This window comes from Primulina huaijiensis, chromosome 5 (genome assembly GCF_012295235.1).
Source record: "Primulina huaijiensis isolate GDHJ02 chromosome 5, ASM1229523v2, whole genome shotgun sequence".
NCBI lineage: Eukaryota > Viridiplantae > Streptophyta > Magnoliopsida > Lamiales > Gesneriaceae > Primulina > Primulina huaijiensis.
Window position 1 is genome coordinate 4,634,541 of NC_133310.1, and position 23,832 is coordinate 4,658,372.

At 35.7% G+C, this 23,832-nt stretch overlaps 1 protein-coding gene across 1 annotated transcript in view; it reads right to left on the reverse strand.

Moving 5' to 3' along the window:
- The window catches only part of LOC140976477 (uncharacterized), a 40,532-nt gene that overhangs the window by 1,611 nt on the left and 15,089 nt on the right, over positions 1–23,832 (reverse strand). Inside the window, exons 16-37 of the mRNA XM_073440658.1 lie at positions 19,605–19,681; positions 19,478–19,532; positions 19,332–19,380; positions 19,062–19,199; positions 18,125–18,206; positions 17,852–17,930; positions 13,783–13,829; positions 13,405–13,616; positions 12,361–12,448; positions 12,117–12,236; positions 11,907–12,025; positions 11,764–11,836; positions 11,559–11,678; positions 10,037–10,105; positions 9,766–9,936; positions 9,639–9,686; positions 9,360–9,501; positions 9,170–9,267; positions 2,176–2,320; positions 2,003–2,088; positions 1,820–1,930; positions 653–727 (exon numbers count right to left, since the gene is read on the reverse strand). Of these exons, the coding sequence (XP_073296759.1) occupies positions 653–727; positions 1,820–1,930; positions 2,003–2,088; positions 2,176–2,320; positions 9,170–9,267; positions 9,360–9,501; positions 9,639–9,686; positions 9,766–9,936; positions 10,037–10,105; positions 11,559–11,678; positions 11,764–11,836; positions 11,907–12,025; positions 12,117–12,236; positions 12,361–12,448; positions 13,405–13,616; positions 13,783–13,829; positions 17,852–17,930; positions 18,125–18,206; positions 19,062–19,199; positions 19,332–19,380; positions 19,478–19,532; positions 19,605–19,681 (2,204 nt within the window). The remainder of the gene's footprint in view (positions 1–652; positions 728–1,819; positions 1,931–2,002; positions 2,089–2,175; positions 2,321–9,169; positions 9,268–9,359; positions 9,502–9,638; positions 9,687–9,765; positions 9,937–10,036; positions 10,106–11,558; positions 11,679–11,763; positions 11,837–11,906; positions 12,026–12,116; positions 12,237–12,360; positions 12,449–13,404; positions 13,617–13,782; positions 13,830–17,851; positions 17,931–18,124; positions 18,207–19,061; positions 19,200–19,331; positions 19,381–19,477; positions 19,533–19,604; positions 19,682–23,832) is intronic.

A 23,832-nucleotide genomic window follows, 5' to 3' on the forward strand; every position in this document is an offset into this window, starting at 1 on the left:
GCTAATGGAATATCAAAGAATTCAAACTTAACATCAATAAAACTCTTAATAAAATATAGTCTCTTATAAAAAAAAAACATCAATAAAACTCCAAGTGTTGTTCCACATATCCCAGATAAATAACCCACCCTCAAAATACTTATTCGACAAGAGATGGATATCAATAATCGATCTATAGAAACATATATTTACAGCATATTATGGCACAACTGGAAATATACGGCTGCAGAATCCACAGAAAAATAGCTATAGTTCCCAAAACACGAATAATTTATTGATTTAGGAAATGAATAGTTAATTCAGATGCTTTGGAAGAAGTAAAAATTGACTGCAGCTGCATAACTGGTGATATAGTGGGCTGAGCTTTAGAACAAAAGAAGAAAAGGAAATAATCTGCAATAGTATATTGGATTAACTACGAGGTAGAAGGGCCTCTCCAATCAACTGATTAATTAGCTATTTCCTTACAAAAAACCTTCATGATTTTCTTACATTTAAATTAATTTAGAGGCGTATGTGTGTCTGAAGACCCTGTCAAAAAATCTACAAATTTTTTTGGAGAGCAATAATGCCTAAAACACAACGCATTTTTCATCTTCCATCCACTGTTGTTTGACAGAATTGTGTTTTAAATACTAAAAATGACACTTACACTTGCTTGTTCGGCAGCAGCTATACAACAAGCAACCAATGGAGCTCCTCCATGCTTCAAAGCACTTGGATGGATCTGAAAAATAAAATATGAATCTAAGATATTTCGATCATACAAGAATTTTAATTTGCTGTACTTCTTCTCAGATGACAGCTATCTGCAAATATTTGAGCAGCTACTAGCTGTTGTACTTGTGTTTGTTTAATACATAAATTTATAGGCCAAAAATCGTATTAATCTTCCCCCCACATCCCAGCTAATGTAATTCGCTATTATTAATAGCCGATGATCAGATGAATCGCATGAATGTCATGAATCATGTCTTGTGTTTGCTCTATATTTGCTATATTTCTACCATTTACATTTAAGTGTGGTTTCATAGTTGTAATCTAAAAAAGAAATCCGGTTCCGGTTACAAACTCAGCCCCTGATTTCAATATCTACTTATAGATTTCTATTTGTCTAGCTTCTGTGGACACAAAAATGAAGTCTGTAAATTATGAGATCTCTGCCTTTATCTTTTGTAACTTTGTTTTGAATCAAATACGGTGTAAGAGCAGATTCCAGATTCAACTTCAGAGAAAGCATTAACGTTACCAAATAATATGTTTTGGGACAAGGTTTGATATAATTAAGATTCTAATATATATTTTTATCTAGTTAGTTAAGATTTCCTCTCATATTTATTTGAAGATATTTTAAACCATATAAAGAGGTACTATTGAATTCCAAACCAATAAGATTAATAAGAGTTTGGGCATTTCGGTCATTATCTGATGGATCATGCCTGAACCACTTAAAATATATCTCACACTATATTTCTAAGTTTTGAAATCAACGGAGGCAAGTGTCATGCTGTAAAAGATGGTTGGTGACTTCAAAGCATGTCATGTGTAGCTAAAGGTACTTATACTCTTCAATGCTCATGGTAAATGGAAAATTAGGATTTGAAAAAAAATCTGAGTCCATAATAGTTAAAAACACAAGAATCTTTCAAGATCGTTAAAGAAAAAAACTTTGGGAATCTGTGTTCAGCAAATCAAACAAACTTTTGGGCAAAATAGTGATTGTATGAACGGAGATATAGCAAAAGTAAATAGAAACCGCAAAATTTTAAATTTTAAAAATTTGGAATCTTGACTTATAAAGGTTGTCGCCAATTCAAACCTGTAAAATAGCAGGACTTCGTTGTTCCTCTGCTGCAGCAACAACTGCCTCAACTCCCTCCATATTGTAGACATTAAAGGCTCCAACAGCATATCCACCCATTTCTGCATTCTTTATTACACACCAGCTAGTCGGCATCTGAATGAAAGCCAATAAGAACTACAATAGCTAAATAAATCTTACATGAAGAAGTTCCGTAGTTGAGAGTCTTCCCGGATGCGTCCAACGACTTACTACTTCAGCTACAGCTTTACTGTCACCAACATTTCCTAGAAAATGCAATTATTATAGGATAACAATATAAAATTCAATGTCCAATATGAACTGATGATGGGATGTCTAATTTCCCACGTTACCTGGGAAAACAATGTATGGAACGCCTGGATGTCTGCTTTCAGGACCTAGCTGCCATAAGGGTACACCTGCCAGAGCTTGACCAACAATTTTGGCTCGTTTTGCTTCTAGAGCTTTTGTCGCAAGGTCTGAAGAAGTAATTCCACCCTATGATATGAATGCGTTTAATTAACAACATTCATGGCTAACATTCTGGTGTCTCAATCTATTTATATATCTTAAAGAAGAACACTAAGAGTAGAACGAAAACAAGGTTTCCACAAACTTGAAGGTATAGAAAATTAATGTCAATATATGAGTATATCCACAAAAAGTTGAAAGTGGATCAGAACCGGTAAAGAGGAGCACTAAAACAAGGGTATTGGTCTGTATAAAATAAATTTGCAAAAAACTAAATACCTGACATATGCTGTAAAAATTCAAATAATATGAGAAGGAATCAGCATAGAACAACTAAAACTTTTTACAAACAAATATAAACAAGTACCCCAAATTATAATATGATGAATCTCATGAAAAGCTGGATAAATGGGAGTTTGACCAATATTGAAGCCTTGACCCTCAAACACGGTTTTAAGTATTCAGGCTCGGAGCTAGGAACATACATGCATGCCATGCATGAAACATGCATAGCCTGTTTCAAAAAAGAAAAGAAAAACATGCAGAGGCAAAGTCCAAAGATTGGGTTGACCGTGATAGGGATGCTTGAGGCAATGCTCCTCAGGAGAAGAAAGAGTTTGTCTGGATCTAAAGCTATAATCAGTTGTTTATTCAGTTCCTGCCATTTGTCGTTTGTTTTTTCTGAGACTAGGTTCCCTATTAGCCTCTTTTAGAAGATTCTTCAAATGATCTGTTAATTTGCATGCTTCCTCAAATACAAAAAAGAAGTATGATTCTTCAGTATTACATATGGAACTCGTGCCAATGGGACCCATATTTAATGTGCTGAATATGTAACACGTTTCAACATGGTCTACAGATTACAGATGCGTCTGGAACACAATTTCATTGTCATGTACAGCAGTTAACTTTTGACAGAGGAGCTATGTAGCACGGATACCTTAACATTTTTTTTTTTGAAGTATCGGATACGGATACGACACGCGGATACGCGTGCCGGATACCTCAAAATACGTGTCGTTGACTTTGTTTAGGGTTGACCAACCGAATACGTTTTGGACACGGCGAGGACACGCCATGGATACGGCGTGGATACGTTTTTCGGATACGTTTGGGCAAAATTGCAAATATTTAAAAGTTTTAAGGGTTAATTAAAAAAAATTAAAATTTCTAAGGATTAAAAGGAAAATAATTTAAAATAAATTAGGCTGGGCTTTTAAATCCCTAAATACATTTGTCCGTTTCTTTCATTCTATTTCTGCTCAAGCGGCTCTCAATTCAATCGTGTCGCCCTTATTCTCTCTTTCTGCCGCTTTGTCTCTTGATGAACCTGAATTGGAGTCAGTAAACCGATATGGATGTTTGATTTTTTTTTACTTGCTTAAGATTTATTTTGCGTTTAATATTTTGTATTTAAGATATTATGATTAATGGAATAATTAAATCTATCTCTATAATTTTTAATTTTCAATATTAAATTTATATAAATATAAATATATATAATATTTATATATATTTTAATGATTGTTGTATCCTAGCCGTATCGTGCCTCATATTTTCAAAATTTGATGTGTCGCCGTATCCGTATCGTATTCGATACGATACTCGTACCCGTATCCATGCAACATAGCAGATGAGCATTAGATTATTAAATTGCATATCATATCTGCATAAATCATGTGAAGGAAAATTAAGTCTATAAATATGGAAAGAAGAAAGTTTAACTATTTCATAGCATGATGTCAAATGTAGTTCTCGAGTAAAAAATTTACATGAAAACCAAGGCCCAGGGGTGTAAAAAAAGTCATCGCATGGCTAATAAATAGTGAAGCACGATAATTTGAAACCTTACAGCAAAAATGTTGTCGAGTAGCTAGGATTCAATAGGGTTAATTTTAAACTAGGATTCTGTATTATTGGTATGATATGATATTTCTCAGATTGTTGGTATTCGATTTTATTTTTTTGATTTATATAAAGTGTATCAATCTATGACTTTAATGTATTCGAAATAAGAGAATATTTTCTCCTTCAATGTATGCCATATTTTTCTGCATGGTATCAGAACCGCTAGGGATCAACCATGAATTTTGAAGTAGCCATGGTCGGCGCGGGTTTCGGTAGTGACAGTGGTGGAACCCAGTCACATGTCACTCCCTCATATTCTTCCCTTCAAATAATGATTCACAAATTGAATGGGAAGAATTACTAGGAGTGGGCACAATCAGTCCGACTTGTTATTGATGGGAAAGGCGAACTAGGGTTTGTAAACAACGAAGTGAAAGCCCCGAGTTCGATTGACCAGAAATATAAGCAGCGGCGTTCCGAGAATTCGTTGGTCACTGCATGATTAATCAATTCTATGGAGCCGGGAATCGGTAAACCATACATTTTTTTACCCACGATCCGTGAGGTTTGGGAGGTGGTCCAAGAAACTTACTCCGATACAGAAAATTACTCCCAATTGTAGGAGCTAAATACTCGTTTATGGCAGATGCAATAAGGCAACAAAGATGTCACAACTTATTACAACGAGTTCATAGTTCTATGGCAGGAATTGAACCTCCTCGATGTAGATGAGTGGGAGAGTAGCAAGGACTGTATGAGATACAAGGCAAAACTGGACCTACACAGGACGTTTGTCTTCCTTGCAGGATTAAATAAGGATCTAGATGAGGTACGAGGCTGTGTACTTGGGCGAAAACCTCTGCCCAACCTTCGGGAAGTGTTTTCTGAGGTCCGCCGTAAGGAAAGGAACTGTTGTTATTTCCCCCTTCTTTGACTCTTACAAATGTGTTACACGTTCCCCTTCTATCCTATAATCTTTTGTCAATCAGAAAACTCACTTTTGATCTTAATTGTTGAATTTCAGGATTTTTCCTCGGCGACGATGACTGGATGGTAGCTTTTGCTCCCTTGCTGCCGAATCTTTCCTTGGAAGACGTGATCTGGACAAGTGTCTCAACTCAGTCTCCTACTGGAGTGTCAATGATATTTTATTATGGCAGTCGGTTAGGCCATCCGAACATTATTTATTTGAAAAGATTGTTTCCCAAGTTGTTTATCAATAAAAATATTTCTACTTTGCATTGTGAATATTGTGAGTTAGCCAAACATCATCAGTCTAATTTTTCGTCTCAACTTTACAAAAGGTCCACACCATTTACAATGATTCACAATAACGTTTGGGGCCCATGCAAAATAAAAACAGTTACTGATAAATGTTGGTTTGTGTTTTTCATTGATGATCATTCACGTTTGACTTGATTTTTCCTTTTGAAAGATAAGTCTGATCCAGGAATCACATTTAAAAAAAAAAAAAAAAATCAAATGATTCAGACTCAATTTCACACTAGAATAAAAAATTTCGAAGTAATAATGGGAGAGAATACTTTAACAATATGCTAGGAAAGTTTTTTCAAGAGCAAGGGATCGTTCACTAAAGCTCTTGTCCTCATACACCTCAACAAAATGGTGTGGCTAAACGGAAAAACATGCATCTCCTTGAAGTTGCTCGGATTAGTTTTGAAACTAAAGTGCATGAGTATCTTTGGGGAGGGGCGGTTTTGACAGCCACTTATTTGATAAATTGACTACCATCCAGGATATTGAATTTTCAATCCCTCGTGAATATTTTTCAAAAGAGCTTCCCCAATACGCGTCTTCTGACTAAAATCCCTATGAAAATATTTGGTAGTCTAGCATTTGTTCATCATTTTGATCCTAGTATTTCGAAACTGGAGCCAAAGGCATGGAATTGTATCTTTGTTGGTTATCATGCAAACCAACGGGGGTACAAGTGCTTTGACCCTATTACACAAATTTTTAATCTCCATGGATATAACATTCGTTGAAGGCAAGTCTTCTTACACCCGTCATCTTCAGGAGGAGTCCAGAGATAGTGAAGATGACCACTTAACCGAGTTTTATTTTAATATAGAATTGGGAAACTATGAAATGCCAAATTTTAATCAATCCAACACAATAGTGGAGACAGGTGAGAAACAGTTCAAAAGGTTGGTTTATACAAGGAATAAGGTGCAGAAAAAGGGGGAGACCCTGTCATTCAACAATGCCATAAGTCAACTCGTGGGCTTGATCATGAAACTGAGAATGATGTCTCGACTACTCTTGAAAACAACATTGATCTTCTCATTGCCCGGAGAAAAGGTACTCGATCATGCACAAAACACCCAATCTCAAACTTTGTATCTTATAAAAACTGTTATCCTTCTATTGTTCTTTTGTCCTCAGTTAAATGCCATTAGTATTCCTAATAATGTACAAGAAGCTCAAGAGATCCCCGAATGGAGATATGCGATTTATGAAGAGATAAGAGCTCTGGAAAAAAACTTTACCTGGGATAAGGCTGATCTACCGAGTTGGAAATCTATTGTAGGGTGTAAGTGGGTATTTTTCCCAAAATACAACTCTGATGGATTTCTGAATCGGTATAAAGCACGGTTGTTTGCCAAAGGCTTCACCCAAACATATGGAGTTGACTACACATAAACTCTCTCTAGTGGCCAAACTCAATACAGTTCGAGTTATTCTCTTTGCTGTTACTTAGCCACTAAATCAGCTAGATGTGAAGAACGTCTTTCTAAATAGTGATCTAGAAGAGGAAATGTACATGGAACCATACCTGGATTACTGATCGGTTTAGACCAAAGGTGTGTAGGCTAAAGAAATCATTCTATGGACTGAAACAGTATCCTAGAGCATGGTTTGAAAGGTTCACAAAGTCTGCGAGAAGCCAAGGCTCCTATCAAAGACAATCTGATTATACTCTCTTCAAAAAGGTCCAATACCGGAAAGATTTCAGTATTAATTGTCTATGTTGATATAATATTGACATGTGATAATATAGAAGAGATAAACAGGTTAAAGAAGAGTTTGGCAAGAGAGTTTGAGAAGAAGGACTAGAGGCAGTTGAAGTATTTCCTTGGAAAGAAGGTAGCAAGGTTCAAAAGAGGAATCACGGTGTCCCAAAGAAAATATATTCTGGATCTCCTGAAGGACACATGGATGAGTGGATACAAAACAATTAGATACTCCGACAGAATCCAATGTGAAGCTAGGAGAAATCAACAATGGCGCTGCAGTGGATACATGAAGATATCAAAGATTGGTTGGAAGATTGATTTATATGTCTCACACACGTCTTGACATTGCCTTCGCATTAAGTATGACGAGCCAATTTATGCACTCATTGTGTGCAATACACCTTGAAGTTGTACATCGAATTCTGAGATATCTTTTTTTTTAATCGAAAACTATGATTTTATTATAATAATAGAGAATTTTACAAGGATTGTGGATGAGCGATCCACAAGACACCACACAATTCAGGGAACTACAATATCATTAGTAACAAATAAATTTCCAATCTCTAGCTAGGTCCGATATTAGCAGGTGATTAAATTGTAGCATCTTAGTCGCCCAAGTCGCAACTCTGAATTTAATCTTCTCCAGTGAATATTCTACTGTTGCGCTCTAAACAAATCGACCAAAAGATACAATGAACTACGAAGTACCAAAAGTTCGTAAAGGCTTTCCCGATAAGAAATCCCAGGTCCATGAGAAACATGTCTTGTGATCTGCTCGGAATAACTTTAATCCAAATACGAGTCGTGAAGGAACAATGCAACAATAGATGGTCTTGATTCTCATCATGTTCCTTGCATAAGCTCTGAGATATCTAAAGAGAACTCCAGGGAAGGGACTGCTCTTGGAAAAAATAAGAAACGAGAAGTTGAAGTGTATACATATGCTGATTGGGCAAAACCAAAAATGGTGGTATTTGCTAGCAACAACATAATGGAGCCAGTCAATCAATATAGATTGATCCGAAATCTGATTCAAATCCAATATATTACCTATGGGTACATAAGAAATATATTGAATCGAGTCTTTTTAATGAATAGATCCGATCGCAACTTCGAATATGGAATTCAAACGAATTAAATAGGAAAGGATACTCTGAATCATAGAACTATAATGAAATATACGATCAACCAACCTTTATCGAATTTGAAAAAGAGTCAGAAGAAATGGTTCGATCCTCTTATCTTGATTTCTCGAACCGAGAGATCCATGAATGGGGATCCTGATGCATATAGATACAAATGGTCCAATGGGAGCAAGATTTTTATTTGATTTTGAGCATGGATTTTGTCGGTAAAAAAAAGATGAATTCAAGGAGAGTTTTATGGATCAGTCACGGATCGAAGATCAACCTCAGGTTATTGTACATTTGTGTGGGGCAACTTGGTAACATGGAAAAGCAAAAAACAAGGACTAGTTGCAGGAAACAGTGCGGAGACAGAATTCAGGTCCATGGTTAAGAAGTGTGCGAAGTATTGAGGCTTAAACGAGTCATAGAAGATCTAAAAATGACTGACTTTTCCCATCAAGTTGTATTGTGACAACAAGGCAACCATTAGCATTGTTCACAATCCAGTTCTTCATGAGAGAACTAAGCATATCGAAATTGACAAGCATTTCATGAAAGAGAAGCTTGAAGACGGAGTTATCTGTATTCCATTTGTTCCATGCTTAGATATCCTAAATAAGGGCTTATTAAAACAAACCTTTGAAAAACAAGCGAGCAAGTTGGGGATGGTGGATATCTTCGCACCAACTTAAGGTGGAGTGTCGAATGGTTAGGATTTGATAGAGTTTATTTTAAACTAGGATCCTGTATTATTGGTATGATAGGATATTTAACCCTTCTGATCTATATAAAGTGTACCAATCAATGATTTTAATGTATTCACAATAAAAGAATATTTTCTCCCTGAAGTCTGCCATGTTTTTCAGCAAAAGTATTTTAGGAAAACGAAAGTAAATACAGATCCTTCATAAAAGAAGTACCTTTGCAAGGATGAAACGAGGTCTTGTAGTTATCTGCCGCACTATTTCCACTAGGGCGGAGCTGACTTTAGAATTGATCTCTAAACTTTCGGAAGCAGCTGCATGCACAATGAGGTTTGATAGATTCACTATATGGCATATGGAATATAGGAATTTGATGTGGTGATATGATAAAATAGAACTAACTCACTTTTTCCGACAAGAAGCTGCCGGCTAGTAATTACAAGAGTATCTTTGCCACTTCTAAGGTAAACATCAGCAACCTCAGCTGTGCGATTGATCTCTTCCTCCCTTTCATTTGAAGATTTCACGGCAACTTTTTCAACAGAAACCTGTGGCAATGAACAATACAAGGAAAAATTCAGGAGTAAATGTTGGACTTCCTCTCCTTTCACTCGCTTTATTATTTGAAACTTCTCTTTCTCAACAAACATCAAAAATAGTTTTCAATTGAAGAACATCTAAAAACCTCGATCTGTTTCAAGGCATGAAACCTTTGCAACAGCAGCTCTTCGACCTGTGGATTAGGGAATTTTGCTTGTGTTGGAAACTCGAGGTTAATAATCAAACTCACAGGCTAACATAGCAACATTAACCTGTTTTGTCGTTTTGGGAACGTAGGAGCCAACAATGATAAGTCCACCAGTCCTCTGTGTGGATATTCCAAGATCACCGGGCAATAATGGATCTTTTGGAATGATTCCAACACGAGCAGAAACGAAACTAGCAGCAGTCCGGCATAAGAAGCTCTTACCAAGTAGTTCAGCCTATAAAAGGAACGCAGGTTCGTGAAAAAATGCCTTTCATGTTTGTTGTGACTACAGCTGCATGTGAAAGAGCTAGCAGTTCACACAGAAAAATATCAACCTGAATCATTCCTGCTGCAAATACAGCCATGTCTCTATCACTAGCAGCATTTACTATGCATGTAGATCCCTGTTTCATCCAAAATACAACTCAAGGCTTCAGAATACAAATCTGAAAAGACCAGGAGAGAGATTTCACAAGGATAGATTGGACTAATGTTTCTTGACCAATTAAACATCAGATACATGAATAGTAAAAATATCAAAAATAAGAATAACGTTGCATAAAGCACTAAAAATATGTCTTGCTAGACAATAAACAGGTTTTTGGACCTTTAAGCTCAGTGGAATCCAGGAGACAAAAAGCTGAACATTTTACTATGTCATAGCCTAAAGGGAAATTTCTCGGATGAGGGACGGTGAAAAGAGATTGTAGAATCTAGCAACTACCTTTGTACCAAAAAATACAGTTGGTGGCGATGATACAAGTCAAATATTTTAAACTGTTTGTGTCACACAAACATATCATCCAATTAGTGCATAAAGTTACGAGTCCTAGAATAAAATGTCACATTGACTTTAATACCAAGAATAAGACCGAAAGCTAAGACTACAAGAAGTTGACTCACCTGTCGGCCAGCAGGGAATGAATCATACCATGATCATTCCTTATTTGGATTGCAACCATAATGCACCATCTCTTTGGTTAACTCGAAATGTGATTCTCCTAGATACAAAGTTTCATTTTCTTTTGTGTTCAAGATAAAAAAGTTCTCTCTTTTTTGTCCTGATTCTAATCATTTACAAGAGATTGTTGATGAATCAAATGGCACTGAAAACAATCTCAAGTATATTGATACAATCAGATCTCTACTCTTCCATGGAAAACGTTCGGGAATTCATTTTAAAAGGTGCAAAATACTTCTAATAGAGAAGTAAAACTCCCATAAACTTGTGGTTGATTTTTTACGATGATATTTTATAGGGGAAATGATATAAAATTAAAATTGCTTGCATTATTTAGAAAATAAAATCCTCAACCGTTCTTAGCCAAAATTACATGGTTTGATTTGTTTGACTTCATCCAGCCTGCGGACATTATTTGTTGGAGAAGAAAGTAGAGGGACGACTAAAAACTAGATAAGACATCACCACATCAACCTTCCTTACTCCCTCTCATACACAGGCACATGCACTCTTGTTTGATCATGGTTGCTAATGTTTGCACTTATATCTGCATCCATATAAATTATATTGGAACAAAACATCTCCATAACTTTATCTCTTGATCCCCCAATATATGGCACATAAAATATTTTCTAAGAATTTCATTGCTCATGTGTTCAACTTTATAGTGGTTCCAGGTATCTACTGAAACCTAACCTTGCCAAACTTAAGATATTAGATGTGTTCAACTTTATAGCGGTTCCCGGTAACTACTGAGACCCAAACCCACCAAAACTCTAGACACTAGCTTGAGCTTGACATGGATGATTTGAAAGATTCAATTAGTAGAAAACAAGAAAAGAATTAATAATAGTACTTTGTCTACAGATCTTATCAATATGCCTCACGATTTGTACCTTCTTTAAACTGCAGAGATATTCACAAACAGCTTCAGGCCCTCCTTTTCTCAATAATTGGATAGAAATGGATGCAACACTGTCTGCTGGTATGCGACCCCCTGTTTTCTCCTCCACCCACTGGAATACCCAACTAATATGTACTTAAACTGTGCTTCAAGTAATGTATTGTGGTATTTGAGTCAGGGACATTAAAAAATCACACCTCTCGTAGATTTGAAGATTTGTAGCCAAATGAGGCATCTTTAGAAAACTCTGTTTCACCTGCAGGGATGAGCCTGTAGACACTATGCTTCTTAACTCATTCTAATAAGTGGATATTATGTGCCCGAAGAGACAGAATAATACCTGTCAGAGTCTGCAACATAGTGTATGTCCCCGATAGTATAACGACCTCCTTGAAGAAAGAAGGGACAAATTATCCACGCATCCATCTCACCAATTACAGAAACAGCCGCATCTGCTTCCTATACATATGGAAGGAGTTCATCAAGCTGCAAGCATGTCAGGATTTAAATGTTTAACAGTAAAGGCAATTCGTATGGTCTATGCCCTTGCCTGTGGGAAATGTCCTCTTAATGTAGAATCCCCCCTCAGAACGACAGTGTAGTCAGTTTTGTCCACCATCTTTGCAGCAGTAGACAGATTGCTACAGATCTCCACTATTAGTCTACGGGCCTATATCGAGAAGAGCTCTATTATAACTACGTAAGTCATAGAGAAAAACTAGCTTCTGGAGCATAACCAACCTCTTTTAAGTTGGAAAAGGAAATCATCAATGAAAATAGAGCCGCTATTTTACCTTCTCAGGGCTCAATGACCGCGAATTTGTCAAAATGAAAAAACACTTAGGCTTCTTATCGAACTGTTCGACAAGTGACTCAATACTCCTGAAAATAAAGCAAAATGTCAATAGCACATTACTGGAAGAGGAATTATAGATTAAGTATCAAGCACCAAATCTAAGTACCATTAGGTAAATCATTCAATTGACCTCAAGATCTGATTAGCATGTTTAAGATGATAGAAAAGGGATTTGACAAACTTAAATTTGTATATTTAATTTTATGAAAAACAAATTAAATATACAGACCTTTTATGATTATGCGCTTATATTATTCAAAACTAAGTTTTATTTTCTGTTTTCTTCTTTTATCGGCGATTCACTGAATCATACTTTGGCACGATGATTACTGTCCGTGGAGATAATAGATCTAAAATGTATGTAGGGATACATCATTGTAGCATATAAGGACAAGTGCACAACAGTAACTAGAACAACAAAAACATGGCCAAAAAAATTAGTTTTCTGCTTCAAAGAGATACAAATCATTGAGCTATCAAACAAAAAACTTCTCTTCATTTCTAATTATTTTTATGCCTCCTTTTTTTGCCTCGTCATATATATTTTACTGTGAGTGAGTCAACCGTTTAATTATCGAACGAATCTTCAAAAAACAAGATATAAGCACGTTCTATGTCATAAACAGGTGCATCATCTTAAGTTTTCGATTCCCGTAAACTGGGGATATCATGACAAATCATGAACTCAATTGTATTTAAATTCATTTGGACGAGCACTTTAAATTATGTAGGCAATATCATCAAGGAAACAGCCTTGCTTCCTAATAGATCCCATAAAAAAAGCCAATTCTTCGTGTTCAAGTCCATTCTACTTAAAAGTAATTGTAAAAGACTTCTTTCTCCTCCATCGAAGTCCACCTCCTATTCCAATATGAGTAAACAACCATTTTCAACATCAACAACTTGTTCAACCAAGAATTTAACCGGGCCTTCACCATTATTTTGGAGAAACAAAACATACTTCATTGATTGAGTGACTTACCATTCCATCAATACCTCAATGTCATGAACGGTTTGAGTTCCAGTTGGATCGTCATCCAAAACAACCAATGTTTTCAGATTTTTCTGGGCAAGGTTAAGCATATTCTCAACAGGATCAGTGGGCCATTCGGATGGTAGGGCTCGAAGGACATATTCTTTACTTAGAACATGAGGCTTTCCTTCAACTTTGACTCCCGAAATTATCTCATAAACCTATTAAATTTAACAGTTTACAAAAAGGAAACAAAAATTCCATTGATATTGCTGTATGTATTCCTGTAACCACAAGATATTCATATATTTTAACATCTAACACTATCTCTCTATTTGGAAACAATCAACAAAGTAACATTTGAAGAAGAGACAGAAGAAGCATGACCTTCACTACGCCTGCATCATCAATTCGGCCCCATCCAGCAGCAGAACCTGCACCAGGAAACATTCCGGGTCACCTTGAATTAGAAACTTTGAGGCCAGACAATAAACTTTTACCACCAGGAACTATCCATTTCATCATACAAAAATTCACAAGGAAAGACAGCTTTTGAAAGTTAGTCCCCAGTCATTATTTGCGTGATCCACCTTTATTGAACGCAAAATTCACTTGGTCAAATTTGCGGGCCTCCTTTTGTCGCAGATTAGACAGATTCTTATTCATGGGAGGATGGGTGGAAATATACCCATTTTATAGACAAACAGTTCTACCACGAATTATTTTGAATCACTATCCATTATTCTGGATACTGAAAAGTGTAAATGGGGGCCTCTCCTTTTAGATTTGAGAATGTGTGGCTGAAGCACAATAGTTTCAAACCATTATTTTTGTCATGGTGGAATAATGCAGATTTTCAAATATGGGAGGTGTAAAAATTTATGAGAAACTCAAAGCTATTAACTGTGATATTCGAAGATGGAATGAGGAGGTTTTCAGGGTAGTTGAGGTGAGAGAGGCTGAAATGACAGAAAAAATTAGAAGGTTGGATGAGTAGGAGAGTGAGGAGCGGGGATCTGAGGAGATAGCAACCGAAAGGAAGGAAGCAAAATGGGTGTTAGAAGAAATGGTGTGTCGAAGGAATCAGATGAGCAATCAAAAAGCGAAGGTCAAATGGGTTAAGGAAGGGGATCGCAATACAAAGTTTTTTCATTCTCTATTGAATCAATGGAAGAGTAAGGCTCCGGGACCTGATAGATTTACCTTGGCGTTTTTTCAGGATTGTTGGGATATTGTTAAAGAGATATAATGAAGGTCTTCAGTGAGTTTTTTGAAGGGGGTATTATAAATGGAATTACCAATTACATCTGTTTGATCCCAAAGAAACAAGTTCAATCAAGGTTAAAGACTTTAGACCTATTAGTCTTACCACTAGTCTGTATAAGATAATAGCTAAAGTGTTATCTGTAAGGATGAAGAAAGTTGTCACACACAATATCAGAATCTCATAATTCATTCATCGAGGAGAAACAAATGCTTGATTGCTGTCTTATTGCGAATGAAATAGTGGAAAAAGGGAGATAGAAGAGGAAGAAATTGTGGGTTTTGAAGGTTGATTTTGAAAAAGCATATGATAATGTGGATTGGCATTTCTTGGATTCTGTATTGAGGATGAAGGGGTTCGGTGAGAAATGGAGAAGGTCGATCAAGGGTTGTGTCTCGAATGTGTCATTCTCGATTATGATTAATGGGAGGCCAAGGGGTAAATTTCAAGCACATAGAGGGCTTAGACAAAGGGATCCTTTGTGCCCATTTTTGTTTAATATGGTAGTGGACGTGTTGGAGAGGCTGATTGATAAAAAGAGCTGGGTAGAGATAATATAGAGTTAACTCATATTCAGTTTCTGGATGACACACTTTTCTTTGTCAAGAAGGAGAATCATGTTAGATTTTTTGTGGAAGTTGTAAGGTCGTTTTGTAAAATGTCAGGGTTAAAAATCAATTGGAAAAAAGAGGGCTTTGTTGGGTCTCCAGTGCGAAGAAGAAGAGCTTGAAGAGTTAGCTCAGTAAATTGGGTGTGGACATAGAAATGACCAATTAAGTATTTGGGGTTACCTATATGAGGAAATCCATTAAAAATCTCATGTTGGGAACCGATTCTGACTAACTTGTCAAGGAAGTTGGCAAGTTGGAAGAAATCATTCCCATCGGGAGGGAGAGGGACTAACACTGATTTATTACATGTCTCCTTTTAGGGTACCAAAAGGCATAGCAAAGGTGATGGAAAAGATTGTGAGGGACTTTCTACGGGATGGAGCTGATAGTGAATCACATGGTCATCTAGTTGCCTGAGAGCAAGTGTGCAAACCAAAAATAGAGAGTCGGTTGGGTATTGGGAATATTTGTTTGAGGAATAGGGCCATGTTGGGGAAACGGTGTTGAGGTTTTATGCAGAAGAAGGGACGTTGTGGAAAAAGATTATAGCGAGTAAATACGGGTTACAAGATAATGGATGAGATGCGGGTTTAGCAAAAAACGTGACGTTCAGATGCCCGTGGAAGTTTATTTCTAGAACTTACCCGACTTTTAATCAATTGGTGAGGACAGTGGTTAGAGAAGGTACAAAGGTCAGGTTTTAAGAAGATAGGTGGGGGTGGGGGGAGGAGATTCTTCCTTTCGGGATCTTTATCTGTGTTTATTTCGGTTTTCTTCAGTTCATAATATGTCTATATCTCATTTGCGTTATTTGATAATTCTCCTCTTCCTCTTCTTGGGACTTGTATTTTCAGAGGGTTTTGAGGGATGAAGAGTTGTATTTGAGTGCGTTATTAGGAGAGTTAGATAAAATCGGGTTGATTGAAGGGTAGATGATGTTCGTGTATGGGGTGGGGATCCGTCAGGTCTTTTAGTCAAATCCTTCTTTGAGTCTTTTTTTTCGAGCAGTAGATTTCCCACTTTTTCATTTTACAAAGTTATATGGAAAGCTCCGGTTCGAACAAAGATTCAAGTATTCTCGTGAACAACGGTTCTGGGTAAGTTGCCGACTTCGTAGATGATGCAAAAGAGATTGCCCACGTGTGCTCTGTGCCCAAATTGGTGTATGTTGTATCGAAATGACAGGGAAACATCATTGTACATTCACGAGTGAGTTGTGGGCGAGAGCTTTAGAAGAATTGAGATTGGTTTGGGTGTTGCCTAAATCAACAGAAGATTTATTCGATACAAATCTTAGACAGTTTTGGCAAGAGAGACAAATTTTTTGGAAAGTGCTGGTTCATGGCATATGTTGATATGTGTGGATGGAGAGAAATAAAAGAATTTTGACAACGTTGAAGGTACGAAGGAAGAGTGTTGGGAAAAGATCAAAATCAAAATATCTACTTGGATTGGATCTCATGTAGACTTCCAAAATGTCACAATTTCAGATTTATTGAGATCAGGCACTTGTGTATTATCGATAGGACTAGGGTCTTGCCTAGTTTTTTGTCGTGAGTGGGTTACTAATCAATTTATTGTAAATAAAAGCTATTAAGTATTTAATAAAATACCGTTTCTAATAAAAAAAAATATTTCATAGCAATATATGAACGTAAATTGATGATTTCTAGGTTGAAAATAAACCATTGACTTGTCGGAAAACTTATATATTTGACTTTTCACTACATCCTTTGTTTCATTTGCTGCAAGAGTTGCAAGCCAATTTATGCATAAGCCTAAGATTGGCTTGTTGATATAAAAAACTCTCCTAGAAATGGCTTATTTCATAGAGAAAAAGACATTTAAATGTGAAAGTATATTAGTCTCTGTTCATGTAGATGATCGCCGATAGAAAATCTATATCAAATTATTGTGATTATGTTGGTGGAAATATGGTGATTTGGTGTAGTAAGAAGCAAAAGTCGTTTAAATGTCTACCTCAAAAGCAGGGTATAGAGCCACGGCTAATGCAACATGTGAATTGATGCGGTTGAAAACTTTACCGACTAAAACGAGTATAGAATGTTCAATTCCAATATCCTTTCAATGTGACAATTAAGCAGCTAACCTCTATTCCATGAGAGGACCAAACATATTGAGGTGTATTATCACTTTCTTAATGATGTTGTAATTAAAAAAATAATCAGCAGTACTCTTGCTTTTTTTCCAGAACAGATTGTAAATATCTGTGTACTTGGCAGCTCGCTTATTTTCAACATTTTGTCTAAGATGAGAAGTATTGATTCATATTCTTAAGCTTCTAGCGAGTCTCAGAAATTTTTTTTTTCTGTTAGAAAATATGTTTATCTTCAATTGTGTGGGCTTTAGGTATTGGATATTGGCAGGCCCATTAATTTTACAGAACATCTCCTCTATATTAGAGAAATAACATGAACATTTTTAATTATTCTGTCGGTCATTCAAACCTATAGTGTTCACTATCTAGCACTTAAAATATTTTCTTTTCAACAATCCCCTACTTTTCACAATATACTAATAAAAAAATATGAAATTACATAATAAGCTCATGCATGCTAACCAGATATGAACAACTGATGAGCAGCATTTGCCACTGGAAGTGGAACCTTGTGAAACGAGCTTTCACGAGTAACGATTCCCTGTAAAAGAAATTACATTTGTCAAACACTGCCACCACACAAAACGTGTTTGAAATCTTTCGTTATGCTTGCTACATTCTCTAATAAACTGACATAATACATTTTTCCTGTATAGGATGTGTAGATAACATTCATGTAAGAGCAAGTATAGCAAGAGCTTTTTTGTTTCTTTCTTTGGTAGATTTCAGACTTACTAGATCCTTCACAAATATATCGAGTGCAGATAGTGGAGTATAATCATTCTCCAACATGTGCGGGCCACGATTCTCAAACATCCTGCCAATAGACAAGGATTTGAATTCAAACATTAAATTTTTTTTTTATAGGAAACAATATTTTATTATAATGACATTAAATTTTACAAGAGCGGATAAGCAATCCGCAAATTTAAGAAACATTACAAGATTAAACTGCCATTATCACGACCAAACAAATTTCCAGTCCCTAACTAAATCCGAGATACGAAGATGTTTATATTCTGGCAATATTATCAACCAACTTGAAACACTGAATTTTATTTTTTCCCAGACTTCATCCAAGGACTCCGACTTCTCTTCAAATAATCTTGTGTTTCTTTCCAACCATATCGACCAAAATGTGCATTGAAGTCAGTATCATTTTCTAAGTACACCTTTGAGTAGTGATATGTTGTTCATAAGTGACAAAATATAACTATTCATATTTTATAATATAAAAGTTTAATAATTTTTTTGTGATTTATAACAATCCATGACATTGATTATAAAAAACAAATTGTTAGCCTGAAATGAATGCAAGAGACATCACCCTTGTCCTTGTCATATTTTAATAGTTGCAATAGGCTACACATCAGATGAAAAAAGGCATCTAGCATTTGATATTGCTTTAGAAGAATGAGAAAATAGGGGGAAAACACACACACACACACACAGAGGAATAACACCTTACCTTAATAATTTCATTAAAATTCTGATCTATCTTATTTATAAGCTAAGTCAAAAAAATGGAATAAACTGTTAACAAAGCATTATGCCCCACCTACTTCGTGGGATATTGCAAACCAGAAAAAAAAAAAGTATTATTGGGCAGGCAACAGATTGACAAATCTAGAAATGACAACAAGCATTGCTTTTTTGAAAATGCATGACATACCACGATGTTCCTGCACTAGCTGAGATGATATCAAACAACAACCTTGTGTCAAGACCCAATCGAGCACCAAATGCCATTGCCTCTGCTGTTGCTGTAATATGAACCCCAGCAAGCAATTGATTGATCATTTTCACGACACTGCATATATTATGAGGACCAATTATAATAAATTATCATGATTTGACCCAAGATTATGAGGTTTCAAATGTGTCTTGAGATCATTATCTGAAATGAGTGAAGAGTGAGAGGCACTTAGAATCTAAGATGTACCTTCCAGCGCCGCAACCCCCTTCAATAATGTAAAGCTTCTCACTTAACGCTGTACCAGAACAAAAAAGATATAACATAAAATGATGTTCCAAACTTTATAGCGTACAGTAAAACTTAGCTAACTTCATAGGCCAAATTTTTTCCACCTGAAAGAACTGAACCAGCATGCTCCAAAGCTTCCTCTGCCCCTGATGCCATTATCTGAGACAAATAATAATGCTTTTCATATGCTATTCAGATCAAGATATAAATGGAATCATTATAAATTCTTACAGTAAGTGTTCCATTGGAAGCTCTCCTTACGCCACCAGACACAGGAGCATCCACCAACTTCAGATTTTTATTTTCATCTATAAAAGGTGGAGAGGCACATAAGATGATAATAGAGAGAAGTTGAAATGGCAAGCTTGTGCCATTAGTTAATGACAATGGATACGATTTATTATCGAAGATGAAAAGATTCAGAAAAATTCTCGTCTTTGGTTTGTTTTAAGTTAGTGGACCCTAAAAATGAATAATAATTTTCTGATCTTATTTTTTTCCTTTTATTTGTGTGCCCATTCTATTCTCATAATCTTTGCGGAGGTAACAGTTAACCCTCACCGGAACAAATAGTCATCTTTAAGAACAAGCACAAAACTCTGATCAACTAACATCTAAGCCCCTTTTCAATTTTGAAGATCAATGGACGTGGCAATTGAATTAACTTCCATGTTGTGAGAACTGGACGAAAAAGAAAGGTAATGACACGAAAGCAGATATAATAATTAAGCATTTGTTGCAACGAAATTTTCAACTCATCAAGCCATATTGGTATTGACAACAACAAAATATTTCTCATATTACCACCTTAACTTGTCCGAGTTTATGAAGACAAAGAATCAGAGATCAGTCCTGGACAAACATCAGTTCCAAGCCACAAGATCAAACCAGCCAGAACCGATGTGGGAGTGGGTTTGGCAAGAAATGTGACATTCGGATGCCCATGGAAGTTTATTTCCGCCTTTATTTCACCTATCCGCGGTTCATAATATGCCTATATCATACTTTGTTCACTTTGACAATTCGTCGTCTTCCCAATCATGGGATTTGCATTTTCGAAGGGTTGTGAGAGATGAGGAGTTATTAGAGTTGACTGACTTATTAGGTGTGTTAGATAAGATTAGGTTGATTGAACGGGTAGATGATAGCCGAGTGTGAAGTGGGGATTCATCTGGTTTTTTCTCAGACAAATCCTTCTTTGCGTCATTTTTTCCCCAAAGTTGCTTTCCTGTTTTCCATATTTTTATGTTATATGAAAGGTTCCAGTTCCAACAAAGATCCAGGCATTCTCGTGGACAGCGATTCTGGGTAAGTTTCCGACCTCGGAGATGATGCAAAAGAAGTGGCCCTCAATTTCTATGTGCCCCAATTGGTGTGTGTTGTGTAGGAATGATATGGAAACACAGGATCATATGCTCATTCATTGTGCATTCACGAGTGGCTTGTAGGCTAGAGCTTTGAAAGAATTGGACTTGTTTTGGGTGATGCCGAAGTCAACGAATGATTTTTTCGCTATGGATCTAGGACAACTAATTGGCAGGAGAAGAAGAATTTTTTGGCAAGTCGTGGTTCACGGCATATGTTGGTTAGTGTGGTTAGAGAGAAATCGAAGAATTTTTTAGAATACGGAAGACAACAGCGACGAGTGCTGGGATAAAATCAAGATCAAATTTGCTATATGGATTGGTACCCATGAAGAATTTAAGAATGTGTCGATCTCAAATATATTGAGAGATTGGGCTTATGTGTATCGTTGATAGAGCATCGATATTTTGTAGCTTCTGTTGAAAGTGGTCCACTAGTCCACTGATTGTAATTAACACTTATTAAATTATTAATAAAATATCATTTCTTATAAAAATAATAATAATAATATAGTCGTTGACTCAAAGGACAAAAGCATTTAATGCTTCTACAAGAAAGGACAGTATGTTTGTCTTTTCCAAACAACAATATGGATGCATCGAGAAGATTAAATATGACTTTTGAAAGAAACTAATATAAAAAGGGAAGAATTCCCAAAGATCAATTGAGTGATCGAGAACACGGATATAACCTATCAGCATTATTCAAGAATGCACCACAATCTTCAGAACATCATGGATATTCAACCTCTCAAACAGAGAAGTAATTCATATCTTTGCTCACACTTCACCGCCATATCAGCTCAATTAAGAAACACCCTCGAGCATCAGAGCCTGACTTCAATGTCTACATCAAATCATCAAAGATCAATATGCAAGTTACTGCACATCCACTCAACCTCCACACGGTTGTAGAAGTTAGAGTTGGTCTTCAGACTAGTCCTCTGGCCGGTTCATTGTAGGTCAGTTGGGACTTGTTGTATCGACTGATTGAGTATGCCAAAAGTCTCAGTTGAGAGCGTGACATCAGTTGATATGGGTTTGCACAAATGACTTGTACAAATCAAAGTCTTCTAGTGGAATCCTTTTAGCTAGGGGTGTTCAATTACGTTTTGATTTGGTTTTGTATAAAAATTCCAATCAAACCATTTTTATCAGTTTTACGAAATTTCAAACCAAACCAAACCAAACATTTAATTTTTTCATAACCAAACCATGAATTTCGATTTGTTTTGTTTTGGTCTGGATGAGTAATTTTAAGTTTTGAATTTCATATTGAATTAGTGCATGAGATACTATAATTTGAAAAGGTAGCAATTGACACTTGACAAAAGTTGAGTTAACATTTTATTTGATTGTCGACTAGAATAATTATAAGTGATACCATAAATTAAAATACTCATGTAGATTTCATAGTTTTGTAACTTAAAAAAAACCTAAACTTTAAGTATGGACTAAAATCTACAATAAATAAATTTTCAGTCTCTGATAATAGAATATAAACAAAAAATCAAATAAAAAATATTTCTATATCACAGAAAAATCACACTAAATTAACAGAATTTATTATATAATTTTATATTAATATAATCCGTTTGGATTGGTTTGGTTCTTTTTATTTTTATCCCAAACTTTGGAACCAATTCTTTTTATTTTTATCCCAAACTTGAACCAAATCAATTTTTTTGGTTTGGTTGTTTGAAACCAATCCAAATCGTTAATGACTGAAAACCGATCAAAACCATGCGGTTTGATTTGGTTTTTAAGTTTGGCTCAGTTTCCGTACACCCCTACTTCCGACAATGGAAGTAGGGTAGACGTAGAGGAATTTGATCATCAAATTCATTTATTTACTTTCACACAACCAGTTATGATACACACGTCTTAATGTATTTTCATGTTTTGTTTATTATTTTGACCAAAATATTCGTTGCATCAGTTTGAGTAATTTCCGCATTTTCACACAAAGTTACTCAACTGATCATTTTAAATCAAGAATAACTTTATCTATCCTAACACATCTTTTATATGATTACCGTCGCTATATTATCGAAACCAAAGAGATACCGAATGAACCTTAATCTGTAGATTCCACAACCAAATCGGATGCCATTTCTCCAAAGTAGACTACTTAGTAGGATCAACTCCCTCGCCTTTTTATTAACAACCAATATAGTGGCAATTGTAACATTTGAATCTTTTTTATTAACAACCAAATGTATCATAGTGGCAATGTTAACATTTGAACTGAAGAGGAAAAAATTCCACCAGTTTTGATGATGAATGATCGTACTCATTATTTTCACATTCTCGACCGAAGTTCGATAATCCATGAAAATTACGTATATATAACAGTTTTAGTCTTTTCTATCTTGAATTGGTAACTGAATCATGACCAATATAGTCATTCTAGAAACATTGGTTGCTAACTTATCTTATGCATGGTCGAAATTCTAAGAGTGTAAACGAACCGAATACCAGCAATGTCTTCAAGTTCAAGCTTGAACCAAGTTGAGCAAACCAGAGCAGTATTTGAAATATTGAGCTCAAGCAAGACTGGAGCCTGAGTGAATGAGCTTTGACTGGTGTTCAATGTGGCAAAAATTATTTCTCATCTTCAAAATCATAAAAATATAGAAATATTTAAATGCGACTAAGCTTAAATCCAAAAAACAACAAATCAATTTATTGATCATAAAAAAACTACTTTGAAAAACAAAATGAATCAGATTAAAAAACTACACATATAAAGAGAAATATATGCAGTTAACTACAAAGTCTGGAAACTACAAATGAAAAAACCAAGATGATCAATAGGTAAAAGAGAAAACAGGACCTATAAAATTCATATATCTTTCAAATGCTTGCAACTGCTGTTGCACAAAACAGGAAGCCGTTGAAATAAGTCTTATGTTTCAGGGAGAAGAACAAGAATTTGAAAGAGCTTGCCTCAAATCCCAAAAAATTCTTCGACAAAGTCAAAATGATGTTTGTGAGTTAGGTATAAATATTTTCTGGTAATAATTAAATAAAAGCTCCAGAGATCTTAGTAAAATCTTTAAATTTCAAGTTAAGCTTGAAAAATATCCATACAT